The sequence below is a fragment of the Terrapene carolina genome, unplaced genomic scaffold (assembly GCF_002925995.2).
Source record: "Terrapene carolina triunguis isolate 2854851 unplaced genomic scaffold, T_m_triunguis-2.0 Scaffold30, whole genome shotgun sequence".
Classification (NCBI taxonomy): domain Eukaryota; kingdom Metazoa; phylum Chordata; order Testudines; family Emydidae; genus Terrapene; species Terrapene triunguis.
The window spans coordinates 5,818,664-5,846,514 of NW_020664381.1; the positions used below are offsets into that span (position 1 = coordinate 5,818,664).

The 27,851-nt window shown below is 39.3% G+C and overlaps 1 protein-coding gene across 1 annotated transcript in view; it reads right to left on the reverse strand.

The window, feature by feature from the left end:
• The window catches only part of DOP1B (DOP1 leucine zipper like protein B), a 94,339-nt gene that overhangs the window by 40,995 nt on the left and 25,493 nt on the right, over nt 1-27,851 (reverse strand). The window contains exons 3-17 of the mRNA XM_026651062.1: nt 27,485-27,666; nt 27,226-27,396; nt 22,909-23,098; nt 20,199-20,297; nt 18,421-18,544; nt 15,599-15,699; nt 15,041-15,149; nt 11,196-11,316; nt 9,981-10,100; nt 8,736-8,841; nt 7,528-7,719; nt 5,594-6,284; nt 3,321-3,592; nt 1,367-1,519; nt 170-270 (exon numbers count right to left, since the gene is read on the reverse strand). Coding sequence (XP_026506847.1) covers nt 170-270; nt 1,367-1,519; nt 3,321-3,592; nt 5,594-6,284; nt 7,528-7,719; nt 8,736-8,841; nt 9,981-10,100; nt 11,196-11,316; nt 15,041-15,149; nt 15,599-15,699; nt 18,421-18,544; nt 20,199-20,297; nt 22,909-23,098; nt 27,226-27,396; nt 27,485-27,666 — 2,732 coding nt within the window. The remainder of the gene's footprint in view (nt 1-169; nt 271-1,366; nt 1,520-3,320; nt 3,593-5,593; nt 6,285-7,527; nt 7,720-8,735; nt 8,842-9,980; nt 10,101-11,195; nt 11,317-15,040; nt 15,150-15,598; nt 15,700-18,420; nt 18,545-20,198; nt 20,298-22,908; nt 23,099-27,225; nt 27,397-27,484; nt 27,667-27,851) is intronic.

Below are 27,851 nucleotides of genomic sequence, written 5' to 3' on the forward strand. Positions count from 1 at the left end.
AACACAAATAGGGGTTTTTATTTTTAAGTTAAAAATAAATAAATATTTGACACCCTTACTTTGGTTCATATGACTGTCCAGGAGATTTTTTTTCCTAGCAAAAAAGTATAATTTAACTAAATATATTTATATAAACATTAAGCCAGGCAAATTAAAAGTACAACAATACCTGTCAAAGGATCGATTGTGGGAAGTGACTCTGCTGCCTTGGATTTCTCTGGTCAAATGCCATATCACAGAGAATCTGAAAAGTGCCTCCAGCCTTGTCCCCTTTACAGAAGGAAAAAGAAAAGACAGGAACTTTTTGATTCTGTGATAAATGTAGTAAGTTTAGTGAATTTAAAAGGCTCTAGTAAAAAACAATGCTTATTGCATAGATGACTTCTAAAATCTTAAGACTTCTGCACCTGTTTTTCATTTCTAGACAGGATTAACACACAATGCCATTTTCTTGCCATGCACTCACAACCCAAGGCAATCAAAACAAAAAAGCACCTAGTGCACAAAAAAAGCTGATGATTTCAAAGAAAAGACATGTTTGGAATTCCCATTTACAGTATTTTAATCTCTTGAGTTATTGGGGGTTGGATGACAAAGAAGGGTCATACGAAGGGACTGTTATTAGTGGGCAGACCTTACTGAGGATTTATCATCCCTGAATGTGTATAAGAGTCTAAAATATAGGTTTCCAAACTCTTGACTATTCAGATACCCACAACCCCTGTATGGATCCTAATATATAACAAGTTTCAGAATTGTGAGAGCAGATATATATAGATATATCTATATATAAAATGAATCACAGAAGGTTTAAGACATTGGTTATATATTAGCATCATGCTGTGACCTTTTATTTAACTTACATGTTAGCTGTCAGAAAAACTAAAAGAACTGATCGATCTTTAAAATAGGGAAATGAAATTGCTAAAGGGAATCTGCTCATTTTAAATATAGTTTGACTATGCCTGGTCTAGGAGCCGTTCAATGCTGTCTCCGACACAGGGTCAAATGACTTATCAGAACATAAGGTTGGGAAGAATAAGTCAGTGTCCAGCCCAACTTGTTTTCAGACTTACCGTGGATCTGGAAAATATTTAGAAATGCTGTGAAGGACTGCTAATTTTGGAGAATCTGTGATTTTAGGGAAAGTGGATAGCATCCAATGACTAAGATGGGTCCTATGTTGATTCATCCAGAGACTCTGAGGGAATGCACCACAGGGAGGAGTGAGAGATTCTCAACTGTGGTCTCTAGAGAAGCAGGGGTTGAGAAGCCCTGAAGCTGTGCGGCCAGGGAGCTGAAGGTTGGCTGGAGCTACAGGTAAAACACTACAATAATGAGGCAGCCTAGGAAATACAGGACTTACTTTATCGTGATCCAATAGCGTATGACAAATAATATCTTCACAAATATTAGCTGATGGAGCCAAGCAGTGCAGTCTATAAAACAGCTCCACACAGGTAATGTGGTGCTCCCTTGTCTCTTTGTTCAGCTGATTCCAAAGTACTTGAGCGACTCTCTAGGGGAACAGATAAAATAAATTGTACCAGTCCCACTGGTTTAAAAGTTTGGTATAAACACTAAAGTGTTCTGTATTTGTGAAAAGGGTAGTTCATATTTTCCTATCCTGCATATTCTCAGTTTAGGGAAGTGCAAGAGGCTGATACATAAATCCAGAACTAGGGGAACACAATAGCACTGTCCTGGAGTTGCAATCAATTCATGTCTGTCCACTAACAGGTGAGGAAAGCAGAGTTCTGCTTCCATTTCTAACTTTAATCCCCACCCCAAACATGCAGAATTCAGATGATGTAAACAATACTAAAAATTGTAACACAAAAGCAGCACATAGGTAAGAAATGGAACACCGGGATAGTTTTACCACTTTGGCATACAAAGAGGAACAAGGTTGAAAGAAGTGGTAATGTGATAGAGCCATCTTTGCCTCACACGACTAAACAGTAGCTCCCAATTAAAGTTTAAAAATTTAATTTAGAATCTCCCCCCCCGCATGTCGTTTTAAAAAGTAACTAGCTGCTTAGACATGCCCTTCTCCTTCCAGCTAAGCCTCTCAACTGCCCTTCACATTACCTATTACAAAGAGTTGAGAGTTGACCTTGCACAGAAGCAGAGAGAAATAGTAAGATAACCTTACAGCTGTCCTTAGAAATATTCCTATAAATAATCACAACATATTGCAGAATAAAAAAAAATGACTATGGTATTTGATCAAAGAGGCACCCACTGGATTTAGATACAATATTTTGTCTATGAATAATATGGATGCTGATTGTCCAAAGTCATAATCCAAATGAAGATATCCTATCTATGTTTAAATCTCCAGTGACGCACAGGTATAACATTTCCACCTTATTACCAGAGTATATAATTTAGATAATGGTATCCGGTCTCTTTTCCACTATCCTCCATCCCATCTATTTCTACCATAAGGTTTTGCTGTTTTTTTTGTTAAAGAAAGGATTCAATTGCAAAGAATGGGGAAGAGTGACTCCTGCTACCCCTATCCCAGTTACTAAGCTTTGCAGGAAAGACAAGAGAAACTGATGAGGTAACAAAAAAGGAAAGCAACCATTTTAAACTTCTTTTCCTGCCCCCTATGTTTTGCCTTTTAAACAGCATTTGGGGGCCCACCAGCCAGTTGAAATTCGTACTTTCTATTATCAATAGATAAAATGGAAGGTGTTTAAAAACTCTCAATGTAGCTCTTTTGCAATAGTATTTGAAAGTGGCTATTGCACCACAAATGACTACTGATAGGGCACCCTTCAGAAATATCTTCCCCTCTCCCCCGCTTATGTGGAATAGAGTGTACTTTGAATTTTTCCCCATTTTATCTACCATCACCAATTTTTCATACTGGGAGCTCAAAAGAGCATAAAATCCTTCTAAAATGTAGTCTTCAAGTTCACAAAACAAAAACAAATGAAGACATTTAGTGTTAGGGATCAAGATTTTCAAAAAGTGACTAGTGATGTTTGGTGCCCCACTTGGGACACCTGGGTCTTTATTTTCCAAAAGTGCTGACCATCCACCCTCTAAAATTCAGGGACCTTTAAATCTGTGCACAAGAAAGTTAAGGTTTTCTAAAACTCACTACTGACTTTTGAAAATATCGGCCATGATACATTATAAGAGACATAAATTATGTCAGAGTGTGTATACCTAGGCCATACATAAGTCTCTCCAGTAGACATGAAGGCACTACCTTTAATGTTGTGTTAGAATTATCCCAGAAATCCATCTAATTATGACTAACATATTTTAGCTAAAGCATATTTGTACAGTAAAGAGTTTGACACCTGATAAAAGTCTGTTTTCTCTGATATTAGCTTTAGAACGCCAGGAGCAATTGGAGGAACTGTGACCATCTGCAGTCTCCCAAAGAAGGGGTTGTGTCCAGAGATTTTATACCGCTTCATTCTGTCTTCAATCACAAGTGCCAGTGACTGAGAATGGTTGATAACTTCAAGCAGCGTGGAGATGGACACATTCTGAATGTAGCAGTCATTTACGCAGCAGCATATCGTCATTAGGGATTTAAGCCACAGAGGGAAGCTGGTATCACAACCTCCTCAGAAGACAGACAGGGAAAAAAATGCTTTTATAATATTTAAATGTTAGATTACTTTATCAGACATTTGTCAAATCTGAAGATGCCATGGAATTTACCTTCCCACAAAATCATGAGCTTTATAACAACTCTTATACACCTCTACCCCGATATAACGCTGTTCTCGGGAGCCAAAAAATCTTACCGTGTTATAGGTGAAACTGTATTATATCGAACTTGCTTTGATCCGCCGGAGTGCGCAGCCCTCACCCCCACTCCCCGGAGCGCTGCTTTACCGCGTTATATCCGAATTCATGTTATATCGGGGTAGAGGTGTATTTCAATGTGTAGCATTAGCTTGACCTACTAAAATATGTTATGTACTACCCTTTTATTCTATTAAAAGAGTTTATGCATATGTTTTAGGCTCTCCTAACACCAATTAAATTTTATTATCCACTAAGATATCATGAAGCAGCCCAAAAGAATAGGAAAAAACATTAAAACAGCTAACCAACATAGCAAATCTCAACATTCTACCAAGAGCCCCATCCTCTCAACACCTCCCCTCCCCCAAATGCATGCATTTTCGTTGTATATTCTGTTACATTAATGGTACTTCCATTAACAGCTAGACTAATTTGTTTGAGAGAGGAATATGTTGGGGTACAATTAAAAGTAACTAAATATAAAGGTCCTAAAACACAAGCACCTCAAAAATTGTAATAGGAAAGTCACGGACAAGATTTGGTAATAATTATAAATATAACGCTTTGGACTTTTAGTAACAAAAATCCCCTGACAAATCCATGTTTGTAGAAGACTGCTAGTGCCTCATTATCTACTTTGTGAGAAGAATGTCTGGGCTCAATCAAATGAAAAAAGACCAACCACGCTGAAAATTAAGCATGTGTAATATTTTTTAAATTAACATTATTCATTCTCCTATTCATGTAGCTTCTGTATGAACTATCTTACAGAAAGTTACTCACTCCTCCCTTCCTTACTACAAATTCTCTGATTTAGGAGTGAGGTTATTTTTTCTTCCTTGGAAACTCTTTACTTTCTATGGACTATGTAGAGGAAAAAGCCCTAAAAGCCCTAAAAGTCAGAATGCCCATATTGACTCCAACATGATATCCTGGAAACTCAGAAGCTATATGACTCTAAACCCTTTAATTAGAACACTTGACATAACTGAAGTGTCTTCCATCGGAGCATCTCAAAGAACTGAGGGCTAGTCTACACTGGCAACGCTAAAAAAACCAAAACCACACACAACACCTCCACGAGAGGTGTAGCTCCCAGCGCTGGTGCACTGTTTACACTGGCACTTTACAGTGCGGAAACTTGCTGTGCTCAGGGGGGTGTTTTTTCATACCCGAGTGAGGAAGTTGCAGTGCTGTAAATTGCCAGTGTAGACAAGCCCCAACGTTGAAGACACAACTGTCCAGGGAGTAGGTAAGTATTATCCCCATTTTACTGATATCAGAAATCTGTCGCAAAACCAGAAGCAGAACCCAGATCTCCCATTGCCCCACTCCTGTGTCCACCACAAGCCTATCTTTTCTATCTTACCCTCTTCCAGGGGAGTAGCTGAACTATCAATGGGAACCAGCCCTAATTATGCAATTTGTTCTGATGCTGCATGTTAGCCCGTGTTGACCCTCTTTTCCCAGGGAACCCTGAGGGGGTGGGGCGAATTGTTTTATCCAGGACCAGAACACCAAAGTATTTCAAAAGAGAACAAAGTGGATTTCAAAAACTGCAAAATACACTCAATTCTAAAACATAAGATGCACTCTAATATGGGCATGTCTTGGACACAGTAAGCAATTTGCCTTCAGTCTCTCCCCATATCCCTCCAAATACCCAAATGTACTACAACTGCATTCATCATACACACCCTGTCATATTATATTGTGTACACATTCTTGGTTGTGTCTAGTACATAGTGCATTTAGTTTGTAGTACAATTTACATTTTGGGACACTGAAATTATTTGTCTAAGACACTTCTTACCAGGAACTTGAAACAGAGATAAATACAATTGTTCTGTTTCTTCCTCAGAAAGGTAGACTGGGAAAGTAGTACAATCCAGTAGAAGGTGACAAGCAGCAGCAAAGGCCTCTCTGCAGTCTTCTTTCATGTCCCCCAAATCAAGCATTACCTGCTCAATGTCCCATTCTTCTTTTCCCTTTTTGCTACCAAGGTCACGGTTTGCAGGGGAGAGAGGCTCCAGACTTTTCTGTTTAAATGGTGATCCTCGAACTGTGAACAAGTCTGAAAGCATTTGTTTAAACTGCGGTACGGTAATTTGCTTTCCTTCCCAGGGGTTCTTTTTCTTGCTAGCATTTTCAGCGACTCTGTAATTATTTTCTTTCTTCTCTCCTCTGCTCATGTTTGCTATCGAAATTCTGCCATTTCCTGGATCTTGTAAATGCACCCCAAAAATGTATTTACTGGCAAACTTATCAACTAACTCTTGGATACAATGCAAAGTCCTCTGAATACTCCCCCCATTTTTCCAAACATCATCCCTTTCAGGAGTCACTCTTGGCAATCTTAAGTGTTGAGAGAGCTCTGGGGATGAGGCACTTAGACCTATGCCACTGTCTTCAGACTTGAGGGGAGCGAAAGCAGTGTCATCTTCATCCTGTAGTGCAGGCTTGGTTTCTAAAGTTATATCACTGTTTTCTTGTTTCACTGGGCTCTGAAATGGAAGCAGTGAGTGTCTATTTCATTACACTGTATTTTTGGAGTTTCTTTAAATAACTGAAATCACACTTGGGGCAGCAGGGGGAAAAAAGAGTGTAGGACAGGAATCCCTTCCCTTCTGCCCTGATAACTTGTGCAGTGTCTTTGTGAAAGTGGTATCAATAGACTTGTAAGAGTTATGGTCCTGCTGATGACTGCTGTTTAGCCAATATTCTCTTTTTTGGGGAACATCCTATGGCCTGTGTTATACAGAAGGCCAGATTACATGGTCACAATGGTCCCTTCTGGTCTTGGAATCTATGAATCTCCTGAATTTATGAATAAACCACCTTATCTGGCAATTGTTGGAGCCAAAGAGATATTTATATGAAATAGTTAGATGTGGCTATTGATGAGTGGCTCTGTTGCATTGAAGACAAAACTATACTTGTTTTAAAACTACACCTCACACCTCCTCCTCTCTGAGGCTCTGGGCCATGTTCAGCACTTTCACGATCTAATGTTGTGCAATAGCAGCCCAACAGGAAATTTAAGAAGTGATAAAGCGTGGAAGGAAAGGGTTTCCTTGTTATGCCATTGATTATAACGTCAATAAAGCAGTGACTGCCAAGTCTGATTGTTTCTAACTGTTATTTCTATTCTTGTATTATTGCTCATCATTAGCAAACTGTGTAGTTTGTTTTCTACCTGTATCACACATTAATTATTTGCCATGTTCTTGTGAGCTTAACAATTTGTTGTATTAACATGCATCTTGTAGCAGGCCAGGTAATCTTGATAGCAAAAAGGCTGGGCTTGATCTGGCCACTTCAACTCTTTATTTCAAATGCCCCAGGGCATCTTACCAGTACATTGAGTAGCATCCACAGAAGACCGGGCTCTTTTCAGTGGATGGGATGGAGCAGGAAAGGGGTTTGCACCACATCCTAATTTTAGACAACACTATGCCTTTGCACGGCTTAGGCAACAAGTCAATTAAGGTTGGGGTTGGTGCCCAAAATGAGACCAGCTCAGATACATGGCACAAAGTGGATCAGAGCCTATGAAAGGGGCCTAAACAGGAAAGACTCAAGAAACTATACTGCTGCGATGAGTAACCTACATTTCAGTTAGAGTAGAAAAGTTAGTAGCATACCTTATTTTAATAATGCAAATTCTTTTATGGAGAGTACAACACTTTTGATTTGTGAATAGTTATTTATAAGCAAATATGCAACAGGCCTTGCAGCAATACCTACCGAGTTTTCACTTCCGGTCTCATTATCCAAGTAGGCAGGAGGCATTTGTACTTTGCTAAGCACTTTGAAGCAGGTCTTTAAAGCATGAGTGAGTTCTGGTAAACTTAGAGTCTCCACATTCTCCAGAAGAGACTGTACCATGTAACTGAGCATCTGTGGGAGATACTGAGTCTGCACTTCAGAGTAAAGTTCCTAAAATAAGCAGGGATTTAAAGTAGTTAAATGCTAAATGGCTTAGCAGACAGAAATGGATTTTACCATTGTCAAGCTGCCTAATATAAAGTCTAACTTCAGTGAGCATAGATGTGACTAATACATGTGCACATTGAGTTAAGTTACATATAGTTGCTTTAAATAGTTCTACTACTCCACTCAATGCTGAACATAGAACCAGATCCTAGTGTTGAATGGAATTTGACTACTGATAATAGCCTTGCAAAACAGTCCAAATAATATATCCACCCAAGCAGCAAAGGGGAAAAAAACCCTGACAATACATGGCATATATATCCTTTAAAATAGGATACAGTTAATGAATTTTTTTTTTTTTGGATGGGCAAATAAAATGAAAAGTAATCACCCACAAACAAGTGGGCATACAGAACTTTGCAAGTCATGCATGAGTTACCAGTCAATTCTAATTTCTATTTCAGTAAATTACAGTTTTATTATAAGTATCCAGTTATAATTAGAAAATTTCAGTAATTTACACAAGTTCATTATTCGTATGTAAGTCATCTAATCAATATATTGATTTTCCAGGGAGTGCTGGTATTCCGAAACTGAGTTTATATATTTGTCAGATAACTTACAAAGATATTTGTCTATTAGCTGAGAAGCCCCAAGCCATTCTTATTAGGAGGATATGTTGCATACCATGCTGATAGTAAACCCCCCATTAACACCTCAGTCCTATACACGCTGAGAAGGCTAGGAACAAAGTTCTACTCTTGGTTTACATGACATTAAGTGGTCTTGAATGGAACTCCTCACACGAGTAAGAGTGGGCAGGATTTGGTTCAAAGGATTGTGTATTTATTCATCAGTTTTCTTTTCAAATGAATATGTAGTTCCTCCATTAAAAAAAAAAAAATGTATCCACCAAAATAAAAGCAATACTTCTGTGTAACTGAATCTTATCTGATAAAAGGGAAAGAAAATGAGAGTTAGGACTCTAAATGATTAACTTTAGGTCAAACTTGTCTTACCAAAGGAATCACATCAAGAAGGAACAACAGTAGTGTGCAGAGCTCTGAGATTGTAGGAGGAGTGCTGACATTCTCAGTAGGGTATCTTGTCTGCATGGATTTATTCCTGGCATTGAAAGAGAAAGTGTGGTTTATTTATTTATTTTTTTAAAAAACCTAAACCTAAATGTACTTTATATTGGCATCCGTGCTAACTACACAAGCCAAGAAGGCCGATTTGTATCCACCATCAACTTGGCTGTTTAAGTCAAGTACTTATCAACGTTTTATTGTGATCACAAAGTTGTGTACAGTTTAGCATCCTAACATATGGTAGTTAAGAGAAGTACAACACCACATTGTATTATCTTGATCAAAATAAGCACCAGTTTCTTCTCTTCTTTAAGGTTCATATTAGATACTTAGCAACGTTACCCATTAGTCTAATTCCTCTCTGCTGTGCTGAGGAAACCCCCAACTATTAGTAGCCTAGCATATAAAGGGATATTTTCTGGGAATTTCATCTTCTGAAGACAAAAAGTTATAAAACTCGCATAGACAAGAGCAGAGTAAAGGAAGAGTGCTATTATGCCATTCCAATAAATACTGGCTCATTTCAAGCACTAGTTATGGTGCTTAAATACTATGCTGACTGACAGGACACCTCCTTTCAATTACCTAATTAGGTTTAGAATGAAAATACACTCATACTTAATTGCACACTTTGGAGGAAGCACTTTTCCATTAAAATTTTGATTACAGTTAAATAGGTGTACCTATTCTAAAAACAAAAGTTTGGCCACCTTGTGTGCCTCTTAAACAATATTAATTTCATTTCTACATAGCATGTGAGAAGACACTAGGCCAGATTCTTCTGTATGGGGAGTTGCTGTATGCTGTATTTTATGTATATTAGCTGAAAAAACAAAGTGGCCAGGAAAGATCATCCTAGTGTAAGTATGATCTTATCCCATGTGATCTCCTTGCTTTCTACTTATGAACATGCAGTTTTTCCTCCAGAAAACAACCATGTTGCTTTTTGGAAAGAGTGACCAAACCATGGCAGTTTATTTTGTATTTAGAAACAGCTGCCTCAGATTTAACTACTTGTATTAGATGGTGAGTACAGTATCCAACCATGCATCTCTCTGCTCCTTTGGTTAGGATCATGGCACTGGCATTTGAATCTTTCATTGACACTTCTCTGTTGTCCTAGCTATGTAATTCTTAATTTATTTTTGCATTAATGCCAGACAGGATAACTACCTGAAGCAGTCCTCAAAACATCTGGTCATATAATCCCATAGAAAATCTGTACTTAGGGATGTGATCAACAAGTTGACTGTTTTAACAATTTCTGAGGCACTTCTATTCTCTTTGATCGCACTGTAAGAAGAACAAAAATGATTAGTGAAGACTAAACAACAAGTATACATATTTTTGTATTATTTGAACTATTCTTAGAAAGTTGGCCTGAAGAAAAGACATGAAGTTCCTTAATTCAAAACAACCATTTTGGAATAGCTAAATTTTGCAAGTGTTTCTGAAGACACGAGAAATCTTTAACCTTTAATTTGATTTTGGGTATGTCTACACTACACACCGGATCGGCGGGTAGTGATCGATTTATCAGGGATCGATTTATCGCGTGTAGTGTAGATGCGATAAATTTATCCCCGATTGCTCTCCCATCAACTGCTGAACTCCAGCTCGGCGAGAGGCGGAAGCAAAGTCGACGGGGGAGCTGCGGCAGTTGACCCCGCGCCGCGAGGACGTGAGGTAAAAGTCGAACTAAGATACGTCGACTTCAGCTACGCTATTCTCGTAGCTGAAATTGCATATCTTAGGTCGACCCCCCCCCCCCAGTGTAGACCAGGCCTTTGTGAACTAAAAAGTTGAGCTCTGTCAACACATTTATGTAATAAATCTGATGTTAGAGAGACAAGGTGGGTGTATGTATTTATGTATGCAACACTGCATATATAAATATGATGTTATCAGCCAAGCATCTAAATCAATGATCTCAAATCCTCTTGGTTGGAAGAGAACAACCCTGTGATGCTAAAGGAGAACTCAGGGTAGGAAATATAAAGTAAAATAAAAAACAGATTGGAAAAAAAAAATCAATGATTTTCATTTTTTTTACATCAAAAAGACACTGTTAGAACTTATGCTATTAACAAACAGGTAAGATTTACCCAATGTGATTATTGAATACACCTCTACCCCGATAGAACGCTGTCCTCGGGAACAAAAAAAAAATCTTACCGCGTTATAGGTGAAACCACGTTATATCGAACTTGCTTTGATCCACTGGAGTGCGCAGCCTCGCCCCCCCCCGGAGCACTGCTTTACCGTGTTATATCCGAATTAGTGTTATATCGGGTCGCATTATATCGGAGTAGAGGTGTAGTTTACTTTAGTAAGCTTTCTTATGAAAGATACAATTTCAACTATTAGTTGAAAATGGTTACGGTATACCTTGTAAGTACATTGCCACTTTGACTGTAGCTAAGTTTAAGATCAGAACCCAGGGCATCCTTGCAATAAGAATAAAAGGCTCGAATCACTTCAAGGAACAAATCCCCAACAACTTGTGGCCCTGCAATCAAAGGAAAATTAAATCCAGTAATTACCCCAAACTGATTACAGAACTAATCAATTACAAGCTTTTAGTCTAAAACTGAACTTCTGATTATAAAGAAAATGTACTATCCCATGGTTACTTATGAGAAGTACGGGGATGAGACAATTTTCTATGACATTTTAAACTACTATCCAGATTCCGCTTGTGAGATCAAAAATTTGCGTATTAAATAACTTAGTTTTGTACACCTTAATAGAATGTGAGATTGCCAGAATTTTACAATTTTTTGTGAAGCTGCTTGAAAAGTTGGCCTGTATATTCCATATGTCACTTCAAAAGATCACAAGGTAGTTGCTTAATAAATGCCTGCATTGTTTTTAAATCACTTCAGACATTTATATAAATGTGTGCTAATGACATTTAATATACAACGTGCATGTCTCAAATGACAATTGTACAGTCAAATTCCAGGGGGTTCCCACTGCCAGTTTAATATGCTGGCATTACAATGAAGTCTTCAACTCCATACATGGAAATTTGAACAGTTGGTAGGATCACACAGGTTAACACATGGAGAAGAGAAAAAAAGCCTATCAAGGAAAAAAGGATCAGAAATACACTAAGGAAGGCCTGATTTTCAGAATGGCTGGCAACTGTAGTTCCCATTGACTTTAACTGGAATTGTGGGTGCTCTGCGCTTTTGAAAAGCAAATCCGTAGTGCTAACAGCACATCTGAGGCCCAGCCATGAACCTCAAGAAGCTGCATAGGACTAATACTTCATGCTTATGTGACGCATGGCTAGAAAGGGTTAAACATCCTGTAAAATAAATAACCCTCAAAAGACATGTGGGCAGATAATGTTTGAGTTTTTGTGTATTTACATATATATTAATAGGGTCAACAATGTAATCAACAGTCCCTGTCTATGTTGTATTCTGTTAATTCAGAGATCAAAAGAACATCCTGGCATTTAAATGAATTGTTAACACAGGATATCTCTGTATTCATTTCTCTTTGAAATGTTTAGCAAGTCATCTGTGAATGGTGGAGGAACAAGCAAATTGCCTTATGTTAATCTGTATGGCTAAGTACCGGTGATGGACCTCCTTCAAAGTCATGCTAATTACCTTTTGTTCCCAGAGGAATTCCAACTTGTCAAAAAAAGGACATGAAATTGTATAAAAGATCCTTGGGTCCTGATCCTGTTCATCTCAAATCTGCTTAGGCTTCATCAGGGGAAGTTTGAGTCGCAAGACTGAGGTCCCAGTTATGCTGGAATACCCTGAATATGATATTTGGACATTGGAGTAGAACCTATGGACTATTTCTGAAAGAACTCTTTGCAACTACAAAGCTCACCATCTCTGCTATGAATCTGCACCTCAATGAATTGAACTCATGTCTGTAAGTATATTGATCTTTTAACCACACTCTCTCTAGTTTTTTAATAAATTTTAGTTTAGTTAATAAGAATTGGCTGTAGTGTGTATTTGGGTAAGATCTGGAATATTCAATAACCTGGGAGGTAATGTGTCCGATCCTTTGGGATTGGTAGAACCTTTTCTTTTATATGATGAAATAAGATTTTCAGAAATCATCATATTTGACTTAGGTACCTGGATGGAGGCCTGAGGCTGGATCACTTTAAGGGAACTGTGTTGTTTGGATTTCTGAGTAACCAGTAAGGTAATAAAGCAGCTGTTTTATGCTGGTTTGGTAAATCAAAGTATTGGAATATCCACCAGCTTTTTGGGGATTGTCTACCTCATTCTTTGCAGTTCACCCTAATTGAGTGGCCTCAGCTGGCCCCCACTGGGACCCTGGTCACAGCTTATATAGTGCTTTTTGTTCATAGATCTCAAGGCACTTTACAAGGGAGATCAGCACCATTATTTCCACTGTATAGATGGAGAAACTGAGGCACAGAGAGATGAAGTGACTTGCCCATAGTTACCCAACAGGCCAGTGGGTGAGCCAGGAATAGAACCCAGGTCTCCTGAGTTGTGGTCTAGTGCTCTATCCACTAGGTCACACTGCCTTGAAGAAAAATATTCTCTTTATGTTATGCTCTTTTGCATAGTATCTTTGCAATATATTGATTTCAAAATGAAGTGTCTAATTCACATTGACTTATAAGGCTCAAGAAGCTTTTTAATACTTTTTTGTGTACTACAGAAATAGGAATATTACTAATTTTGTGGTTTAGATGAATGCAGGACAGGTTTTATTTCACTGCTTTTGCTCTTGGATTATAGCTTAGTTTATATCCTAATGTACAAAATATATATTATTTGATTGATCCAATAGTTTTATTTAACAGTGCTTTCCTGCTCAGAAATTTTAAAAAATAAAATAAAATCCATACACCAAACAGTGCTTATACATAACAAAAGGCTCTAAGTGTAACAACTTATATCATATAAATATTTCTTAAGCAAGAAAGCACCCTTTAAAAAGAAATCTACCTGTGTTACAATGTGTCTAAAAGAAAGTCACGCCTGGACAAGAAAAGCAAGCATCCTGTTACATTCACTCAAGAAGTTTGCTTCCTTTGTAGACAAATGAACACTGAACTGAGCGCCTTGAACAAAATCTGTACAAATTTTTTTCACTTGGTAAAGGACAGTACACGTTCATCCTGGTTTTTCACATAAATGCTGTCTGATGTATTGATGAATTTGTAAAGAACAAAGGGGCAAATGCATTGAGAGAGGCAAACAAAGATATTTTCCTCTCCACCATCCATGAAATAGGAGAATCCTCAGACAAATACTAAAAAATTTAAGCCGCTGTCAGCTAAATATTTATAAGCTCATAACATGAATGATTCATTCATGGTATCATCTACACAGATACTGTGATCAAATCTTCATAAGCAGGGTTACCATGCCCAGTTTCCTGCACAGCATTAAAAAACGTCATTTTCTACAGGAGATGGTTTACAGGCATGAGATTCCTTCAGCGAGAAAACAAATCTCGTAAGCAACAAGTTGCCAAAGAGTACACAAATTTCAAATAACCACAAGTTACTCATAAGCATCTTGTGTCTGTCAATGTTCAAGTACAGTAAATACTTCTGAGTAGGTTTTATAAAATATTGGTATATACAGCAAATCAGGTATGTAATCTTGGCACCTGCATAGTATAGGAGGATGTGCTGGCCCTTTATGGGTGAGGCACTGCCAGCTTGCATTATAGGACTGTGGATCTCTTGAGCACATGACAGACTGAGGACGTGACTACTGCGGGAAACAGGATATGCAGATCAGTCAAGGGAGACTCAGGAGGAGCAAGAAGGGCCTAGGGAGGAGGCTTGCCAGGAACAGCGAAAGGTTGGGAAAGACACTGTACAGAAAGAGGAGAGAGTTGCCCAAGAAACTAAGCTAAATGAGATAAGGAGGTGACCAGGGAGGGGTAAGAACTTGTTGTTTTCCTAACAGCCAGAGGGAGGTATGCAGCCTGGGAAAGGGGCTGTGATCAGAAGCAGGCAAAGACCAAAGAGAAAGTCAGATCAGCGACAGGATTGTAGAAAATAGCCCCCGGGTGGGGAGTTGAGCAGAATATTGAGGCTGAAATGGATGGCTGCTCTGCAATATAGGACCCAGGGGCTGGAACCTGGGGTAGAGGAGGGACTGCACCATTTGGAGATGATTAACAGAAAGCCTTCTATACATCATGTCATCACTATAGTACAGCAGTTCTTAGCAGTCTGTGTCAGTAGTGATATTTAATATTACCTATTTCAGGTTTGTCAAGGAGACTAATTAGGATACGGAAAGGTTTCAGATATGCATGATCTTCTAAGGCAGCCTCTGAGAGCTTCTGATGCAATATTTCAATCAAAGCCTGTTAAAAGAAAACACCAAAATGTGACAACTACTAAGGAGAGATACTGTCATTTTATTAATAATTTTAGGTCTGGATTCTTGCACTAGGTGCCAAACTTAGATTACTAAAACAGAATAGGGGGGAGAATAAATTAATTCAGATAATCAAGGAAATTTTCAGTTTATTTGATACATACGCAAGAAAGTTTTGGATAAACAGGATTTGTTTTTAGTAATTCAGGTAGGCTAGCGTAGACGGAACTGACAGTTTTCATTAGATTCCATTTACATCGCATGCCCATAAAATGGAACAAAACAGCACAACATGCGTTCAGACTTCCTGTCAAATGAATACAAAATAATGATCTCCTCCCATCTGTTATAGTTCAGGAAGAGAGGCCATGAAGGACATACAGTGAACAAGATAAACAGCAGTTTGTTCTGAGGTTTAACAAAATAAATACCAACCTCAACTAAAAGATCTTTGGAATATTTTCCAAAAAAATAGAGGGCATGATCTTCAAAAGCTGCAGAATCTGGAGCAAAAGTACCGCCTTTAATATCAGAGCCTACAAATTAAATAAAAACAGCATGAGTACAGAAAATACTGATATAACATACATACCATAAAACAAGCAATAGAAGCAATTATATTCATTTTAACCTGAATTTGTCCAAGTAGTAGTTTATGCTCCAGTCCAGGCTGAATGCCTTCAAAAAATGTGTGCTTACGTGGAGGCCAACCACCAAGTAACTTGTGTGTCATCTGCAGCTTGGGCCTCTTTCTAGGGCCTCTAATACAGGCTATGACTGAACCATGCAGATATTTCTGCATAACATCTAAAATATTTTCCTATCCATCCACACAGCTAAAACTCTTGTGCAGGCTCTCATGTCTATTACTACAACATTCTTCTCTTTGGCCTGGACAAATGCAATCTTGCCGCCCTTGGATTCAAGTAGAAAGTTGCTGCAAAGATCATTTTCCCTACTGGTTGTTTTGACCACATGACCTCTCTTTGCATCCCTTCACTGGGCTCCCTCTCCTCTAGCACATCAAACATAAGCCACTTGTCCTCACTTTCAAGGCCCTACATGGGCTATCCCCACCCTACCTATCATCTCTCAATCACTACTGAGATGTCAACTCCTGCCTCCAATTAGTCTGTGATGCCAGACTCCATTGCCCATTTGTTAAAATTTTCAAACAAGCACCTTTGTGCCTTCTCCCACATTCCCGTGATACTCAGGAGGAAGTCCCCATAAACATCTGCAAAACTGTCTCACTCACATCCTTTAAAAAAAAAAAACCCTTAAAACTCTCCTTTTCTGTGATACCTACACAAAAAACTTGATAATGGCTGTGATACTGGAGTATTGAGATCAATGCCTATTATGACCAATATTGTCTCATTGTTTCCTGGTTCTCCCGCCCTCTCTCTGGGCTTGTCTACACTGGCAATTTACAGCGCTGCAACTTTCTCGCTCAGGGGTGTGAAAAAACACCCCCCAGCGCAGCAAGTTTCAGCACTGTAAAGCACCAGTGTAGACAGTGCACCAGCGCTGGTAGCTACACCTCTTGTGGAGGTGGTTTTTAGAGAGTGCTGGGAGAGCTCTCTTCCTGCGCTGCACCACGACCACACGAGGCATGTTAAAGCGCAGCCGCAGCAGCGCTTTAGCATTGCCAGTGTAGACTAGCCCTCTGTCTATATCCATCTGTTGTCTCTTGCCTTATACTTAGATTGTAAGCTGCTTGGAGCGGGCACCATCTTTTAGCTCTGTCTTTGTACAGCGCTTAGCACAATGGGATCCTGGTGATTATGGTAATATATGTATCACCATCATCAACAGCTAATCAAATCCCTCCCAACCCTTGAAATGGTGTCGGCCTGAAGCATCCTTCTGGAAGTGAAAGCTAGAGATAGATAGATCCCTTCAGAGCCGATCGAAGTCGTCGCCTCCTCCCTCCCCACAGAGATTAAGCAACTGGATAGAATTCTGGCTCCATGAGATCAATGAGAGTATTGCTACTGACTGCACCAGGGCCAAGATTTCATCATGCTATTTTCTGTGCCTCTTCTAAAACCCGGACACCCTTGTGAGTTATGACTGAAGCTTTAGATCCAACATCAGTTCTCTGCAGGACAGAGCATTGCACTAGCAATAAGAACATAAGAAGAGCCATACTGGGTCAGACCAAAGGTCCATCTAGCCAGGTATCTGTCTTCCAATGGTGGCCAATTCCAGGTGCCCCAGAGGGGAAGAACAGAACAAGAAATCATCAAGTGATTCATCTACTGTTGCCCAGTCCCAGCTTCTGGCAAACAGAGGCTAGGGACACCATTCCTGCCCATCCTGGATAATAGCCATTGATGGACCTATCCTCCATGAATGTATCTAGTTCTTTTTTGAACCCTGTTATTGTCTTGGCCTTCACAACATCGTCTGGCAAGGAGTTCCACAGGTTGACCGTGCACTGTGTGAAGAAATACTTCCTTTTGTTTGTTTTAAACCTGCTGCCTATTAATTTCATTTGGTGACCTCTAGTTCTTGTGTTATGAGGAGTAAATAGCACTTCCTTATTTACTTTCTCCACACCAGTCATGATTTAACAGACCTCTATCATATCCTACCTTAGTCATCTCTTTTCCAAAATGAAAAGTCCCTATTTTATTAATCTCCCCTCATATGGAGAGAAGAGACAACCAAGCCAGCCTGGTATTAAGGAGTCTTATAAATGGAAGACTAACTTGGTAATTATTGTTATCAGTTTGTTACTGAAACTATGTTATCACCATTGTAATTTTAATTGGGATAAGATTTTGATTCCGATTCACTACTTTAAAGCAACCCTTTTTTCTACTTGACAACAGCTCACATACTACAGTTTAATAATTGCATCTGTACAGAATTGTTGTAGATACTCTTAAATGCTATGGTATGTAAATCGAGATTCACAGATTACAAAGAACAATCATTTCTGCTTCAAATTCAGGCATGTTTGCTCTCTGACTAAAGTTATCTCCCAAACTTGTTATAGACATTCCGAGACTGAATTGTGATGAGGGATATCAAGTATTTGTTAGAGACACTAAGATTTAAGAAGGCAGAATTTATTTATCAACTGAAACAATATTGGCTTAATAGAATTCTCAATTGCAAAAGAGTTGTCATTTATGAACAGAATGAAGAGACTTCTATTATTTATCTCTGGAAAAGTATATTCAAATGTAGTGGACAAAGTACAAATTAGATATTTACACTTAATGTCACCACATATTGCACAGTACCTAGCAACCACGCATATAATCTTCTATTTAGTGACATGTCTCTCCTCAAGAGTGTTTGTGTAGCTGCTGAGAGAATATGGACTACATCAGACCTGAGCAGTGGAATAGCACTTTCATTGTAGTCCTAGACAAAGAATAAAGACAACTTAGCTGTAGGTGAACTGTAAAATTCACAATTAACTAATTTCTAATGGCTACCAGTATCAGATATAATACTGACAAAGATATGTTAATAGATCTAGCCTACTAAAGGAGAACAGGGACAAACCATCAACAACCTGCAATTTAAAATCTCAGTAGAAATTGATCCACTGAAGTCTTCCTTTAAAATTGTGTGGTCATTTTCAAATTTTTATTGCATAACCACAATTAAGACATCAAGCCTAATTAAGAATTAACCAATTTTGTTACTCACTAACAAACTAAATTAGCTGACATCTTCAACACTAGGATGATGCTAGGAGACAAACTAGCAAAAAGTAATAGGGGAAAAATCTATTTGATTTTGCAAATACTGTGTAAATATTTTAATTTAGTCCAGACAACCCCAACCACTTAAGAACTCTTAGCTGGGAAAAATAAAAATACAGTTAATTTCCTATACATAGTTGCTCAGGCTTGAGCTCTTCACATTTTATGTTAGCAACCCCCCAAGTGTGTGTTTAAGAACACCAGTGGTGTCTCAGGCCTAATGGATGGTAACCACTATGTGGGACTTTGGGGAAACAAAGTGGATGCCTGACCCTGCTGAAGTCCACAGCCAGAGGTGAAAATAAGCTGGTACAGTACGGTATGGCATACAGGCAAGAGCCAGTACACCGTGCTGGACCGCACCGGCTTCCGCGGTGGGGATTTAAAGGGCTTGGGGCGGGGAGCTCCAAGCCCTTTAAATCCCGGCCCCAGCCCGGCAGCCAGGCTCGGGCAGGGATTTAAAAGTCCTGGAGCTCCCAGCCGCAGCGGGGAGCCCAGAGCCCTTTAAATCCTGGCCCCAGCCCAGCCACCGGAGCTGCGGGAGGGATTTAAAGGGCTCTTTAATTTGCCCCTGAGCCCTGGGGGCTCCCAGCCACCTCGGCAGCTGGGAGCCCCAGGTTGATTTAAAGGCCCTGGGGCTCCCAGCCACAGACGGTGCCCCAGGGCCTTTAAATCTTGAGAGGCCCCGCCTCTTCCGGATGAGGCCCCGCCCCCCTCAGGGTACCAGCAGTACCGGTAAATCCTGTATGTTACTTTCACCCCGTCCACAGCCAAACTAGTGACTGCAAATGGTGCAGGATTAGACCCCAAGGATATGTCTACATGGGGAGGGGAAGAAACAAAAAACAAAACAAAACCCCCCCCCCCCCCCCCCCCCCCAGCCTGCAGCAGCAAGTCTCAGAGCCCAGGTCTACAGATTTGTGCTTGTGAACCTCATGCTATGGCACCAAAAATAATCACGTAGATATTCCAGACTGGGCTGGAGCTCAGGGTCAAACCCACTCCCCTCCCCAGGCTTCAGAACCCAAAGACCAACCCAAGCAGAAATGTCTATGTGGCTATTTTTATGGCCACAGTGTAAAGTTCCATGAGGTCAAGTCTGTAGAACTGAGCTCTGAGACTTGCTTCTGCAGGGTTGTTTTGGGTTTTTTTGTCATATAGACATATCCTTAGAAAGAGAAAATAACTGGTGTATATTCACAGGAATATCTAGATTATGTAGGACCCTACAAGAATCTTCCCTCAGTAAGATCTTATCCTTCCGCCAATAAAATGTAATCATAATGACATTCAAATAATGCTCTTACCAAAGATGTATAAAATGGAAAAAAGAAGAGAAGCACTTCCAAAGTGTTTCTTTGCACAAGAACATTTGAATCCAATACTGATACACGCAAAGATTTTACCTGTAATTTGAGAAAGAAACATAATACCATTTTATTTATAGTTATAATCATTACCTAAATTATGAATATTGTTGACAGCTATTAAATATTTTAATTATTTATTTTATCTTCTAATAGGAATACCAACATCAGTACCTTTACTTGGTGTGACGTTATATGATTAAAATGTGACCATGTATATCAGTGTTGCTACCACTGTTATGCAATAGCAAAAAATCCTGTGCAAAGTATGTCATGTAAAGTGTCAATGGAAAAGTTGTGATTTGCTGAATAGGATTATCCTGTTTGTACGCATTTATCTTTTTTGTACCTGAAGTTATGAGTATTGACTATATACCTTTATTTCAAATGTGTTTGCTCCTGTGATAACTAAAGTAGTTTATATCTAAGTCTAGCTAGCACAGTGTGACTGGACCATTAGAGCTGATGGCCCATCAATGAACACAATGGGCCATGGAAGAAGTTTATCCCCGCAGGATGGGCCTTCCGGAGGACATTTTAGCCAGAATATGGGTAATGACTCCTGGTATGACTCATCACAGCATGCAACGGCATGTGACTTGCTCATGTGACTCTGGACTCCATCTTGTTCCTGTACTTTTCCACAAACTAAGGGTTTGTCTAGACTACCACTTTCGTTGGTAAAACTTTTGTCGGTCAGGGGTGTAAAAAAAGCACTCCCCTGACCGACAGACGTTTCCGTGGCAAAAGTGCTGGTGTGGCCAGCGCTATGTTGGCAGGAGAGGCTCTCCTGACAACATAGCTAATGCCGCTCGTTGCGGGTGGTTTAACTATGCCGGCAGGAGAGCTCTCTCCTGTCGGCCAAGAGCAACTACACGGGAGACCTTACAGCGGCACAGGTGTACTGCTACAGCTATGCCGCTGTAAGGTCCGTAGTGTAGACATAGCGTAAGACAGAGTTTTCCCTCCACATGGGAGAAAATATAAAAGGCCCTGGAACATCTCCATTTTGCCTCTTTCCTGCTCTGATCTCTGGACTACAGACTTACGCTAAAAGGAGCATTCTAATCAATGGACTGAGGACCTTCCAATCTTTTGGATGTTACCAGAGATATTATAAACCAGCAGTTCATTTCATCACTGCTTCAAACCCGATCCAAGAACTTTGCAATGCATGTATCTATTTGATTCCTTTGACCATTTGAACTCTCTCCTCTTTCTTTTCTCTTATAAATAAACCTTTAGATATTAGATACTAAAGGATTGACAACAGTATGATCATTGGGTAATTTCTCAGCTGTTTGTCCTGCATCTGGCATCTTCAGCTGTGACCCACTGAGGCATGGCGACACTTGGAAAGCATCGAAAACTACATATTTAAAGAGAACTTTCTTTCCACAAATAGGAGAACATAAAAATGATTCAGCTTTATATTGTTTCCATATATAATGATTAGCATTTCCACATATCTGGGTAGGCCACAATTTTGAATATCTGATGCCTGCCAATGCATCTTGAGATGACACATCCTGTCTGATGATTAGTTACAGTTATTCCAGTATTTCTGGTAAAACGATAGGTAATTTAAAACCTATGAAACATTTTTCAATTTCAAGAAAGGAAATTAAATACAAGACAATAGATACTGGAGTTCTCCTGTTGGTTTACTGCTGTTTGGTTTAGTTGTATGTTATTTTAAATAATGTCAAAAGGTGCACAGTGTTAAAGTTAAAAAAAACAAGAACATCTTAAACACTGTGTCTGACGTACAATGACAGAGTTTGACATTCCATTCCTAAAGGCAAAATGGAGTAAGCAAAGATGGGCATGTCAGCTTTATTTTTCATTTCTTGTCTTTTCTGATTTAGACCAAGTCAAATCCTTAATGCTGTACATAATATTCCTGTAACCAAAGAAACTGCAGCCCAAGGTGAGTGCAGAAATGCTGGGGTTGTAAAGGAGTTTGGTTAAAAATTATCAAGGACATGCCACCCCTAGGCAGTTCACTCCCCCAATGCACCGCTTCTCTACTCATTTCCTATTTTTCAAATTTTTGTCCTACTTTCTGGAGCCAAGAATTATGAGACTCTCCAATCTTCTTCTCCCAAGCACTTCTGGACAACTGCAATAGGTAGGCAGCTAATATTAGTGGTTGCAGAGGATAGTCTTTTCACTAAGTGTAAGAATGCATTGGATCTCACTCCACCTCTCCTTTTTTGTTTTTTATGGTGTATAAAACGGATACTGATTTTGAAATGTTTGTGTACAATGCCTAACACAATAGGGCCTCAATTCTGATTGGAGTCTTTGAGCACTACTGCAATACAACTAAATAACAGGGTTAAAGCAGTTTTACTGTAACAAGGCAACACCATCCATTTCTTATTTGTATCACTGACCATGTTTTTCTAAATGACCTATTTGCCATTCTACATATTGATCAAAGTTCGCAAGAGTTATTTTTCATTATTACCACTTCAGTTGAGATTCTGCACTCATTGAGCAAATTTTGAATTAGACATTTCATTCTCTTACTGATGCTCTTTAAAGAGATTGGGACTTCAATTTGTACGAAGAAGGATAGTGTTTTCCAGTTTGTGTCAGCATTATGGTAGTTGAGAATATCCCACTAGCAACGTCATGAACTTACTGTGAGCTTATAATCAGTTCCCAGCATGTACTTCTGCTGTTTTCCAGACAACTCTCTGTTGATATGACTCACAACAAACAGAGAAGCAGGAAGTCTTATAGAAGGGCTGACCAGAACACTCCCCCAGATAGCAGCATAGAACACTTCTTGGCCTGTTAGTACAGACAGCTTCACAAGCAAAGCATCTGTTCTGTGTGGGGAGAAAAAAAGGTAATAATATTATAAAGATTTGCCTTTCCATGTAAAACATAATGTTAATTCCATTGAACTCTGTCACTGAATTCAAGTGCAATACTTTCAGTTTGTTAATACCGTGTAACTCAGGGTGGGCAAACTACGGCCCGCGGGCTGGATCCGGCCCCTCAGGGCTTTGGATCTGGCCCGCGGGATTGCCCCGTTACCCTTTCCAATATGATTTTGCCATAATGGCAAGTGCTGTAACGAATCTTTTACCATTGTGCGCATTCAATGGAACAATGTTTGTCTGCCCACTTTGGCAACTTCCCCAGCAACTACCCGTTTTGCATAAATGTCTCACAAACTGTAACTGGACAGTAAATAATGCAGTAGTTTCTGGTAGCTAATTCCTGAACCAGTTGCACTGAAAGAATCTCATGCATACTATAAGGACTTGCACAGAATGATGATGATTTTTAGCTGTGTGTTAAGTCACTTTGTTTCAGTGAAACACGCATGCATTTCAGTGTTTGCTCAGTAGCTCATCTCTGCACTAATGCAATATAAATACTTTAACTTTTCATTGGTTGCTATGAAATTTGTACAGTGTACACTTTAATACAACATATTAGGTGATCAGGTTCAATATCTATAGTAGCTAAATTTAAAATATTATTTTAAACATCTAAAAACTGTGTGATAATTATGTCGAGGTTAGCCCAAAGGATCATCACACCCACTTGCCTGAGGAAGAAAAAGGAGTGTGTGAAAGCCTTGACACAGATAGGACAATATCCTGGACAAATATTATAGAATAAAGATAAACTTTACTGAATTAAATGTAATGCCTTTGGGGTCCATTGTATTAAAAAGGCAATTGTTTATATGTTATTGTGGAATTGTATGCCACTTTTCTCAGAGACATGACTAATGAAATCTTTGAGTAGTAGTAAAAACGTCAACTTTTGGGACAGTAAGCATGAAGTAGATTTCCCAGCAAATACTTGAGGTGAGGAGAATGCAAGTGACCCAGCTCTGAGTCCATCCTTTTGAAGCTTTGCTTTGACCAGAAATCCATTGTCTGGTTGACAACCTATTCATGGCCTTTTCAAAAGGCCCAAGTGGGATAAACGAGTGCCTCACAGTCTCATGAGGGTTCTTGTTCTGGGCAAAAGGATGTTATGATCTTGAAACCACAGGAACACCCAATGTGGGATTTTGAAGGACTGCAGGGGCATATGTTGGAGTTGGGATGAGGGATCTCTAGTAAGCTTATTAGCATTTGTGTGGGGTTTTTTTTATTGTTTCAAATTAGTTCACTCTGTAATGCTTTTACCTTGAGACTAAAACGTTCTTGCTTAGAAAGAGCCGTGTGAAACCTTATGTCTGTGGCAATTACACTGTGTATCGTCCCTGAAGAGAAGGCAAAAGAAGCCTGCTTAGGCAGCCTGTCTTTTGTGGAGGATTTCACAGTATAGTCAGGGGACTGTGAAGTGTGGCAATCCCTTAGTCAGAAAGAGGTGTGTGTGTGTGTGTCTCTACCCAAGCGAGGCAATGGCTGGGGAGCTGAAAGCCTAAGGGGATGCCCTGCTGGACCATAGAGGGGGAATACAGATGCAGTTGCCCTGAACTGTGTCAAGCTTCTTCCATCTCTAATTTCCAATTGTTTGCAATAATACTGCATGTAGAATGTAAAGCTTGGTTCTACTCTAACAACCAACCATGTAAAAGAGAAACACCTTTCCTTAAGAAACCTGATTCCAGTGTACATTCAGTTAGCTTACTTACTTTAATGACCACAAAATTTTCACTCACAAAAATTGCTAATCCTGCACAACCAATGTAGCTATGAGTATGTGAGCTGCTATTCTAGTTCACACACAGCAGAATTATTAACTACGTTCTGATTGTAGAAGATGTATTACTGCTTATGTCCGAGCCAAAAAGAACCTAAATTGACTTTCAGATTCTAGTGTAAGCTTACTGGGCTGGTAGTTGGAAAATAACCCCACACATATTTGTACTTGTAAATTGAGCAGACTGAGTTTTAAAATAATAAAATGGACACAAATATGGGATCACACGATATCTTTTTGCAAAGTTGCTTTTCACAGTTTTGCTGCACTTAATGGTTAAATTTCTGTCACATTACACAGACTTCAATACAGCTGAAGTAAAATTTACCCAGCTTAATCGCTTCTGCCTTAAAGTGTTTTATTTACCATTCTTACACAACCAAGAAGAGTAAAACTCAAAAACTAAAGAAAAAACTTGTCATTCGGCTTACTTTGTGCTTTTTGCACTACCATGTAAAGTTATAGTGTTTCACTACAAGAGACTTCACTATGATTAGCCATCCCATTTGTGTGTCCCCAGAGAGACACAGCTAAAAGTGAAAGGGAGAGAAAAAATATTAAAAGAAAGAAAAAGAAAAACGAGATTATAAAACCACAAAAATTGACAGGGGACTTTGGGGATAAAGTGTAGTACCTGAAACTACTGTTAATTCTTACTTCAAACCTAGTGAGTTTCAAATAAATAGAATATTTTAAAGACTTTGGTTAGGTCAGATGAGAAGATGACTTTCATTCAAAAGAATTACTGGGGTCAGAATAAAGAAACTGCACCAATACTTCACTGTATACGGCCAATCGCGGCTCCCACTGGCCACGGTTTGCCGATCCAGGCCAAGGGGGGCTGCGGGAAGCGGCGCAGGCAGGCCGCTGCTTCCCGCTGCCCCCATTGGCCCGGAGTGGCGAACCGTGTCCAGTGGGAGCCGCGATCAGCTGAACCTGCGGACGCAGCGGGTAAACAAACTGGCCCGGCCCGCCAGGGTACTTACCCTGGCGGGCTGCGTGCCAAAGGTTGCCGATCCCTGGTATAAACCAATCTAACACACACACACACACACACACACACACTTTAAACTCACTCTTTTGTGCAGCAGTTGTAGAAGAGGCAACACTTATACTTATCCATCTGCCTAACAGCTGGTAATTCAGCAGTTAAAAGCTAGTTACCAGTCACTAAACAAATGCAGCTTATTCTTGTTAACTCATAACAATAGATGCTAACTGTCCATGTAAATAAAGCTTTTTCTACGCCTTCATGACTTGAGACTGTTTTACAAAGAAACATTACATGAAGCTAAACAAAACATCTTTTGTCAAAACAGACAATTATAACTAAACTCAATTCCACCATTTCTTGGGAAGGAGAACAGAATGCATCAATCTGGAAAACACATACATACTGTATAGGACAAACATTTAGTCACTGTTTACGTATAGAGAGTATTCAGTGAAATATAATGAAAGTTATCTAGGGGTGCAATTCCTGCAACGGGTTGTTGCAAAATAGTTTTGTTACAGCTATTACTTGATGGAAGTACAATCATTACATAACCAAAAGCCTAGTGACTAAGTGTACTGCAACAGGACCTCTTCAACCAGGAATCTAGCATGCATTGCTACAAAGTGTGTTGAACTTTGTTGAACCTGACCACACTAGCTGGTCATCATTTTCAATACCGCATTAAGGGGCTTTGGGTGAAAAAGGCATTTTTGATAGTGAGTTTTAGAAGTGGTACATTTACTAGTGCAGCCAGGACCACAAGGTGGTCTTCTAGTATAGAATGCTTGCAATCTAGATATGTACGGAAAACAGGAACTCCTCTTTATCAAAAGATTTAAGGAGTGCAAAAAACACAGGCTTAGTTTAGTCTGTCAAAAGATCTCCTCAATACCCCATTACAGATTTGAAAGGTAAGTATTCAGAAATTTTGAAAGGAGAGCTGTGATGCTTTCTAAATATAGTGGACGACTCAATAATTTGCCTCAATGCAACTTTCCCCCCAAAGTTTTACTTTTCAATTTCTTTTTATCCTTGTATTTCTTTTCTCCCTTACCCCTCCCCCACATCCCCTTGCATTCATGCATCTGTCTTTCTTCTGTTCCCTTCCAACTTCTAGTATTTTTCCCTTTCCATCCCATCACTCAGTATCCCTCCATTAGACATCCTCCCTCTGGATGAGGATTTCTAGATATGGGTTCCTTCAAAATAAATAAATAAAAATTCAATAAATAGGGAAGGGATTGAGTATTGCATTTTATGTTTCTAAAGTAACAAAAGCAATTCCACCTGTCATAAATTTCCGACCCCTCCTCCAATCCAGGCAGCAGTCCAATTACAAAGGCTTGAAGACTTGGCAAGAGGGACTTCTGCAGAGGAAGAAAATATTTCTCATACAAACCGAGGAGAATAGGCCTCACTGACATTGCTGCATTTGCTAGCAGGGGAAACAAGCCAGAGCTTTAAAAAAAGAAAAAGAAAGATTCAGTCATTTTAAAAAATAATCTATTATGAAATTTTAAGTCTGAGTTTTCAAAGAGCAATTTACCTGTAGAGGAATAAGTCTTTGGCAAGCCATTTTGTCCCAATAATTTTAAAGATGATTTCATAGGTCTCTAGTGCTTTTAAATGCACTCCACTAGGTAAAGCTGGATGTAAGCACTGAGATAATCTCTTACTGATAATCAGACGTCTTGGCAAGAGGGAGTACTTCAGGTTACTTTGAAGAGCCTGCACAAACAGTGGGGATGGGAGAAAAGGAAGGATGGAACAACAAAAGGTTATTGTACATGCATAACATCTAACATTAATCAATAAACACTTTAGCTGAAATAAGCTTTTGTGACAGAAAATTTACTTAGGCCTGGTCTACACTACGACTTTAATTCGGATTTAGCTGCGTTAATCCGAATTAA